Here is a 9,322-nt window from a genome sequence, read left to right as displayed (position 1 = left end):
AATGACCAATGTATTAATGGAAAGATTAGATAACTAAGTTTATTTTAAGTTATCTAGTTGTTAAATTTGGCACCGTAATCGTTAGTGACGTAACTTAATTAGTTGTTATCGAAATGTTGACCGAGCAACAAAAGGCGTTTTGTGTGCTCCGCTTTGAGAAATGCGAGTCTGTTATTACCGTGCAGCGTGATTTTCGTCGAAAGTTTAACATTGAACCTCCAACAGCCCAGAGTATTCGAAGATGGTATAAAACCTTCCAAGAAACTGGTTGCTTATGTAAAGGGAAGTCATCAGGTAGACCAAGAACTTCGGATGAAAATGTTGAACAAATTCGAAAAAGTTTTGTAAGAAGTCCACAGAAATCAGTTCGTCAAGCATCCAAAGAACTTGCAATACCACCGACAACAGTTTGGCGTGTGTTGCGGAGACGCCTGAGACTTAAACCATACATAATTCAATTGTTGCAGGCTCTCCATGACGGTGATATGCAAAAGAGAATTGAGTTTTGTACATTTGTTCTTGAGAAGAGTGAAGAGGTAGAACAGTTTTTCTGTCGTATCATTTTCAGTGATGAGGCCACTTTTCATTTGAATGGGAAGGTAAATCGTCACAATGTGCGAATTTGGGGGTTAGAGAATCCACGGGTAGTTGTCGAACATGAAAGGAATTCGCCCAAACTTAACGTTTTCTGCGCTGTTTCCAGAAAGAAAGTGTACGGATCATTTTTCTTTGATGAGAACACAATAACAGGAACTTCATACCTACAAATGATTAAGGATTGATTATTCCCACTACTGCAAGCCGATGGAAATGATTTCATTTTACAACAAGATGGAGCACCACCACATTGGTCCTTAGAAGTACGCAAATTTCTTAACGATCAGCTACCACAGAAATGGATCGGTCGCTGTAGTGCTAATGACGCTACATTTTATCCATGGCCGCTCCGTTCGCCGGATCTTACAATCTGTGATTTTTTTCTCTGGGGTTACATAAAAAGCATTGTGTATGTACCTCCCCTACAAAAGATCTTGACGAATTGAAAAGTCACATTACAGACGCCATCAACTTGGTTACAGTCGACATGTTTCAACAGGTTTATGAAGAATTTGAATATCGCTTAGATGTGTGTCGTGCAAGTAAGGGGGGGGGTCACATTGAACATTTATAAGCATTGTACCTAAAACTTAAAATAATCCATTAAAATTTAAAATTAGTTCTAACATGATTAAACAAATTTTACAATAAATATGATTTTTTTAAATCGGATGAATCATTTTGGAACACCATACTCGATAAGGTACAAACAAATAATTCTGGCAAATCGACGTACCTACCTACTTCTTTTTTTTCTTTCTTAAATATCCATGAAACTTCGTTAAGTTTGAATTGTTTTCATTTTTCAATTAATATATTATCAAATTATTACCAACCATGTCCCGAGATTATTCACTGTTGCCTTGCCTTGATACCAACGATGCTTTGTATCCCATAAAATAGGTAGTTAAGATTAATAATACTCTGTAAATCGTATTGATAATTCACTTTTCCACTCATGCAATATAAATAATTAAAATAATACACAGTGCTCGACTTGTCAAAATCAAAGAAGGAGCATTTTTTACGTTTACTTTTAAAAAAGAATACCGTCCCCAAAACTTGTAAATCGTTATAATTTTAACGTAATAATAATAGGGGGACGCTAATGTTTCTGAAAATTAGTTGGGAATTCTCCTTTCCCCTTCAAGTCGAGCACTGATAATACATAAACATCAACAAATTATAAAATTAATGACAAACAAAAAAAAAACTGTCGACCCAGTGTTAATTCGTATTTCACAGTGACGAGTGAGAGAAGTACGAGGAGTTTAATTAGTACCTACTTCTTATCTCGCGACCAAAAAACCGTCTCGGAGTAGAGAGCAGTTGGCACGAGTGGACAGACTACATTCTCGTGCTCGTCTTACCTCGACGAGAGTGTAAAGGTAACATAAGAAAGAAGATTATGAGTGAAGGACAGGTAGATAAGTTTCCTTGTCTTAAAATTATAAATATAAGAACCTCATAATTTTGTAATTAATTTGATCAAAACCTAAATAAGTATAATGCATTGTCTATATATGCAAACTTTACAGTTAATATTTCAAGTTACTACTCTTTAGGCAACAAAATAGCATATACACCGAAATTCTAAAAATTAAACGAATTTCGTTGAAATTTCCGGTTTCGTCAATATTCTAATGATTATAAAAAATGTTCACCACTTTCATCACACCTGCATCTGTTGTTTCCGTCTGACATACGTACAACATAGCAAATTTGCGTTTACTGATTCAAATGTAGTGAAGTTATCTTTAATATTAGAGTAAACTGACCTATAATCAAACATTAAAGGAAGAACATTATCTGTGTTTTGTTGGTCGGTTTTTTCCGATATTTTAATTTTTCAGCGTGTTATAAGTATGTAAATTGTAACACTTAAAAAAACATCATAGCTCGGTAAAAAATTAAAATATCGGAAAAACCGACTAACAAAACACAAATATTTTTTCCTTAAAGTTTGATTATAGATCAGTTTACTCTAATATTAAATCTAATATCACTACATTTGAATCACTGAACGCAAATTTCCTATGTTGAATGTATGTCAGACGGAGACAACACATAAGAGTGTGACGTCCTCTTAACATTATATTTCTGCTTGAAAAAAAAAAAAATTGTGAAAATATTTTACTCAAATTTCAAGCTTTAAGTACTAAAATTGAAAGTTATATATATTTTAAGCTACCAACTGCAGTGCAAACTTTCATGTTAAAAATATTTTAAATTTAAATGATAATTATGTCTAAGGATTTTCGATATTTATTTTTATACAAGAAAAACAAATTTACGAGAAACTTTAATTTAAATTTTCTAGATCTTTTGCCAACTAAATTAATTTTATTGTCATGTTACGATAAAAAATTAGATAAAATAAAAAACTATTTTCAAAAAATCAAGAAAAAAAATAAAATTAACATTTTGTTAAAATTAGCATTACTAAAGAAAATGTCGTCTCATCGAATAATTTTTTTAAAAAAAGAAAATTGATTTAGTTGAAAGTGGTACCAATTGTTTACTAAACTTAAATTTGGCTGTATACTTTTGTAATTTTAAAAAAAAAATAGTTTTAAAAGTTATTCATACAGCTATTGAGATGTTCAAATAATGACTAATTATTTGCACAAATTAGACAATGTCTGTGATCAGACACTATTCTTCATTTTAATAATCAAATCAATCCTACTAAATGAAATCATATAGACGGAAATAAAAAATAAATTAATATAACAAAACAAACATAATATTCTAGTAGAACTAATAAATTCCTTACTTCACTCACAATCTGAAAAATACAATACAAGACAATGATAATTAATAAAAATAATAATAATTAATGTTTCAGTAGATCTTATTTTTTTTTAATTTTTTTTTATGTATAATAGGTATATTTTGATATCAGTGTACATTAGAAATTATAGCTACAGGTGTTAAGACGTTCAAAATTAATGTTGACAAAATTCAACATCAAAAGTTAAATCAGCGACATGTATCAAAAATATAAAATATAACCTGATCATATTTTCTAATTCCAGCAGAAAACAGATTTACCATAGTAGTAGCAAATATTTTATACATATTGGGTGAAAAAAAAAATAGAAAAATTACTTCTAACCCCATATTTTTAATCAAGGCGGAAAATATGAGTATATTGAATTTGTTGTATACATGAAATTGTAGTATAATTATTAGTTATAACCAAATAGTTTAAAATTCTTATTTTATACAAACTTACAGGAATGATATTAAGAAAAAGTATTAATAAAACCAAACTGGATTCAATAGCTTACTTGTACATGTAAATGCACCTTAACATCATTATATAGCATGAGCATAAAATAAGAATAACAAAAAGATAAAAAAAAAATAAAAAAATAGACTAAATAATCATATAAATTAGCCATCTATTTAACAAATTTTTAATAAATAATTAAACATGTATTCAGTAAAAAAATTGGTTTTCAGCTTTTTAATCTTTGGTTTATTTTCAGAATTTAGATTGATTATATCATCTAGTCCATATAAATAATTTAATCATAATTATATCTTCATTTATAAAGTAAATGCTTTTATCAAAATAGTATTAAAAAATATTAACCATTATCATACATAAATAAATATATGATTATTGATTATACACATACACATTTAACAAATTCGTAATATATTCATAAATAATCTTTTCTTCTAATCGACAACAAATTTACAATTAAAAAATTACAACATTTTTACTCAATTTACAATAATAAAAAAATAATAATAATAATAATAATAATAATAATAAAAATAATAATAATAAACAAAGCCTAAACATAAATATATACATTCCTACAAACTAAAAATTAAAGATATCTAATCTCTAGGAAAATATTTTATTGTTCTGTTTCAACAATTATACCACATAAAAATACACACACATAGATGGGCTACTATACTTTTACATTTTCCTGTTAGATAAATGGTAAATCAGAAAAACATAGTAGTCCACTCTGCATGCGAATCAAAAAAATGTGACTGAATTATATTAAATAATAAATGGTAGTCAATTCCAACATTAACATTAAAGAAAAGCAAATAAAGAAAAAAAGAAACAGAAATTAATTCAAGTTTGATTTTTGGTGAACAATAAAAGACCTTACACAATTTAAAAGATATTGGTTTTTGTTTCATTATAATAAAATATTTTTTCTTCATTAGTTGTTTAAGTTATATTTGTCCATATTTAAAACAAACTCTATTTATGAGATATTAATTTTGATTTTTCTACAGTAATCTTGCCAACACCCTTTTTTTCAACAGTTTTCAAAGTTTTAATTACTGGTTATAAAATAAAATTATGGCAAACAACATTGTTTTAAATATGTTTAAAAATATGTGTGTACAAAATTTACCTTATTTGAGGATAAAATAATCAATCTATATATTATTAAGAACACAATTTTAATATACTATGATAAATATATTTATACAATATAATTTATAAATATTATGTTAAATTAACCATACAGCAGGTAACTAAACTTTTGAGACGTCAGTATAAAAAATAATTCTATCAAATATCATGACCCAATATGCAAACCTAGAATATTTTAGTAAAAATAATTTGAAATTTGAAATAAACCCATTAAATTCCATCATTATTTAATACTTAAAAATTAATTATCACTTTTTGTAAAAATAAAAGAAACAATTAATTTTCAATATATAGTCTCCCCTTACCAGTAAACAAAACAAAAATATATAGTTTTTATAGTACAATGAACCAAAAAAAAAAAAAAAAAAAAAAAAATAGCTAGACTAGATTATATTTAAGTCACTAAATAAATAATATAAAGAATACATAAAAATCTCAAGAATTGGCATTGAATAATATAAAAACTCATTTGCTGTGATGTTGTTTAGCAGGCAGTTATAACATCATCAAATTTCAAAAATAAGATAAAGAATAAAATTGTTCATATGGAATTGGCCACCGATTTCTCTGATGAATAGACCCTTTTACTAATTCCTTGAGTTTTTAGCAAAAATAAACCATTTTCAAAATGTATATTGATTTTAAATAACCAAAAATTAAACATATAAATTAAAATGAGCTTACAAGATTTTTGTAAATATCACGTCAAGCATGCAATTTTGGTCATGACTGGTACAATGTTTTCTCTTATAAATTTGAAGATTCAAAAACTATCACTATTCAGTCTTTGTTTGGCAATAAAGTTCTTTTAGCGTTTTTAACTCTTCAATTAGTGCTTTATTCTGATTTTCTAATACAGATACACGGTTTTCTAAACATTTAATATATTCTTTTTTTTTTCGTCTGCATTCTCTTGCTGCTTCTCTGTAAGATAAAATAAAATACAAATCACTACAGCCATATTAAATTAGCTATCATAATTATTTATTATATTTTCAAGCAAATATTTTTGCTGTTGACTTATGTAATACAAAAAAAAAAACTTGTTCATACTGATAAATTATACAATATTTATATTCATACTTCTTTAGTATTAAGTTTGAATTCCAAACTAACTTAAGCACCAAAGGTGTGACATTTGTTATCATTCGACCTATAGTATAATAAGTTAAGGGATATGTTCAAAATTATTTTATTTTTTTTTAAATTAACTATGTTTCAAATATAAATCAACTAATAATTAACTCAGAATTTCAACAGTTTGACAAATATAAGTTTCTAATATTTATTTGAATAACTTTATAGGTTAGGTTAGATTAATAATTATAAATTAAAAATTATTTTGATGTGAAGAAATATACGATTATTATAATACCTAATAGGTTGTTGTAAAAGGGTGTTTTCTAAGTTATAAGGGAATAATCACTAGAAATTAATACGTATAGATACCAATACACATAATGGCAAATAATCAGAATTTATAAATATAATTTTATGTAGCTGTTAAAGGAATCAGCTCTAGATAACATTAATAGTATAAGATAAAATTATTTACCTATTTTTTAATAGCCTCATTTCCCGTTTTTTAACTTGATCTTCAGGTACCATTGAACTTGTATTTAAAGTAGAACTTCCTCCTTGGGTAACAACTAAAATTATTTTCATAATGTTAATTTCATAAATTAAATTAAATTTAGAGAATGTATTACCAGGCACAAAAAATTGTCCATCTTGACTAGCATACTGCAATATAGTACCACCGGTAGACGTTGGATTAGACATTGTTAAAGTCGGCATACTATGCATTTCTCCTTGAGTTAACTGAATTGCAGCTGGAGGTAAAACTGTAATAAAGAAGAATGATTATTTAAACACAAGCCTTGGATAATGGCTTGAAATAATTAAAATATCAGTAGTAATAATAAGTAATAAGATTTAATGTATAACAAAAACTCATTAGTTTTAATTTTTTATAACCTAACCTTTTACACAAAAAAAAGAAATATGTAAACCATACTGTTAATAATAGATAAAAATTGTACTGAACAATACAACACATATATGTTTTAAAATGTAATATTTAACTCATATCAAATTGAATGTGATAACATAGCTAGAGGTAAAAAAAGGCATGCTCAACATAATAAATCTGTTATAATTTGTCTACACTATTATAATTGTTCAAAAAGTACAAAAATTAAAAATATAAGTCAATAAAACTAATTATTAAATAAATTGAAAACTTTATATTTTAATAACACTAATTACTTTTATAGATAAAATTGACTTAGTCAACTAAGTTAATAATATAAAAATGTGATGAAACCAAAATAATTTCAATATTTCAAACATTTATTCTTTTCTTCTACTAACTAATGCATATGCTATTATTATTATTATTAGTTATAGCTATTATATATGCCCACCGTAATAATTTAATGATGTTACATGAGAATGACTTATGATTAATGTTTAAGTTCTATTAAGAATAGTAATTAAACTTTAAAACTACAATGAATTGACATATATATTATTAATATAAACATTAAACTCACCAGTTTGGTAATGAGCAGACAGTGAATTTGAAGATAATTCACTATCGAGATTTGAATCACAATCTGAACCTGACGATTCAACTTTTCCTCCTAAACACAATAAATTACTGTCACAATTAAACGTGTTTTAGTGATTTAAAATAAGTACACGACCAAATAACCTGCGATATCATTTAAAATCTTTCGATAAGATGGCCTCCTAGTCAGGGCATCATGGCGAACTCTTTTAGGACTATCTTCATTTGCTGATAAACTTTCATCGCTACCAGCTTCAACAACCTTAAGTAAAGAAAACATTTATATAAACTATAGTAAACAGGTAAATGGTAAAATATACATCCAAAATCACTCATATAGCTGTTATAGAATTGAAAATAAAATTCATATTTGATAACATTTTGATAGAAATCAATGTTTATAATAAAAAAATAAAAATATACTACTACCTGAAGGGTTTGCAGATTTCCTTGAGTGGTTTGTATTACTGAATTCGGTTTACTTAATAGAATAACATTGCCTTTAGTGATCATAGTGCCCTGTGTTGCAGTTTGGATGACAGACTGTTGGTTTGCCTGGATGACTGAGTGCACCTGTCAACAAACATTTGCAGATCAAAACAAAAAACAAACATAAGCCACTAGTACAGCACCGAGTAACTATTGACATTGATGACTTACCGATGTGACAACGATAGGGTTACCAGAACCCTGCGAGACAAGGGCATCAACTGAACCACTGGTCCCATTTTCTTCTACCATACCGTCCATAACACAACGAGATCGTTGTTATGTCCTATGGCGAACATGTAAAATAAAATCCATATAATGGTGCTGCACGACCAACAGTTTATAGGATTGATTGGCAGATGCCAGGAACTGGAGTAGCCTATCAAGGCCGCATGGACAATTACCGTGGAAGAGTATCACAACAGAAGATGTCTTGGCGGTGTAAGACGTAGGACGAATCGTAACGTTCGACTTAAAAAGTCTCATTCACACGTTACTTCCGCGCCAAAAAATGTAATATTATTCCGTCAATTCCCACTCCTGCTCTCACTCTCACTCCAACTCCCTCCGTCGTATGTCGTAAGTGCGTGCGTACGTGCGTACCGCGCATCAGTTTTCACATCATTCGACCGCACGACATCGCTTGCGATAACAGCGGACACACACCACGTACCGTTGACGACCGGCAACGACCACGATCGAGTGCGCGATACTACGACGGATGATAAACGAACATCGTGTGCGATTCGGTACGACGCAAAGTGTTGCGGTTGCAGGTAGTGATGTCAAGCCGAGAAAAACACGGGGAAAACATGGTCGAGAAACGAAAACGCGAGAACGACGACGAACAATTATAGTAGAAGTAATAATAATAATAATAATAATAAAAACAGACGTACGATAAAGTAATAGTAGTAGTAATAATAATAATAATAATAATAATAACGAAAACGGACACGACGGTGAGAGAAAGAGAGAGAGAGACGGAGGAGACGACACACGGGAGTGATGACAACACAACAAGGTATATAGCGAACGCGCACGGTCCCGTAAGCCCGCTGCCGCCGCCGCCGCCGTTACTTACCAGCAGTCACAATGTTACGTCGTACGAGAGCTTGGTCCTGCGATCCGACTGGCCCGAGCGAATGCTACGTAGAAGCCACGTCAAATGACGTCTGACGGCGGAGTGGGGTACGGGCGGCGCGCACGGAATTCTGCGTCATCAAAACAGGAACACGGCCGACGCA

General features: G+C 29.3%; 1 protein-coding gene across 2 annotated transcripts; it reads right to left on the bottom strand.

Annotated features, from left to right (window-relative positions):
* Window positions 1-5,404: 5,404 nt before the first annotated feature.
* On the bottom strand, window positions 5,405-9,284 carry LOC112683634 (cyclic AMP-responsive element-binding protein 1-like). Of its 2 annotated transcripts, XM_025554760.1 has the most exons (8): window positions 9,160-9,284; window positions 8,247-8,361; window positions 8,016-8,159; window positions 7,731-7,848; window positions 7,570-7,659; window positions 6,724-6,858; window positions 6,570-6,663; window positions 5,405-5,938 (listed from the first exon to the last, which is right to left on the bottom strand). In XM_025554760.1, exons 2-8 carry the CDS (start codon window positions 8,334-8,336, stop codon window positions 5,791-5,793), a joined length of 819 nt encoding a protein of 272 aa, XP_025410545.1. In that variant the 5' UTR covers window positions 8,337-8,361; window positions 9,160-9,284; the 3' UTR covers window positions 5,405-5,790. The 2 variants fall into 2 exon arrangements, with proteins under 2 accessions (XP_025410545.1, XP_025410536.1); XM_025554751.1 differs by lacking the exon at window positions 9,160-9,284 and having other exon boundaries at window positions 5,791-5,938; window positions 8,013-8,159; window positions 8,247-8,336.
* Window positions 9,285-9,322: the final 38 nt, after the last annotated feature.

The sequence above is a fragment of the Sipha flava genome, unplaced genomic scaffold, assembly GCF_003268045.1.
Source record: "Sipha flava isolate LNK unplaced genomic scaffold, YSA_version1 104_pilon_pilon, whole genome shotgun sequence".
NCBI lineage: Eukaryota > Metazoa > Arthropoda > Insecta > Hemiptera > Aphididae > Sipha > Sipha flava.
The sequence above is the reverse complement of the archived record's forward strand: the minus strand, read 5'-3'. Positions and strand labels throughout refer to the sequence as shown.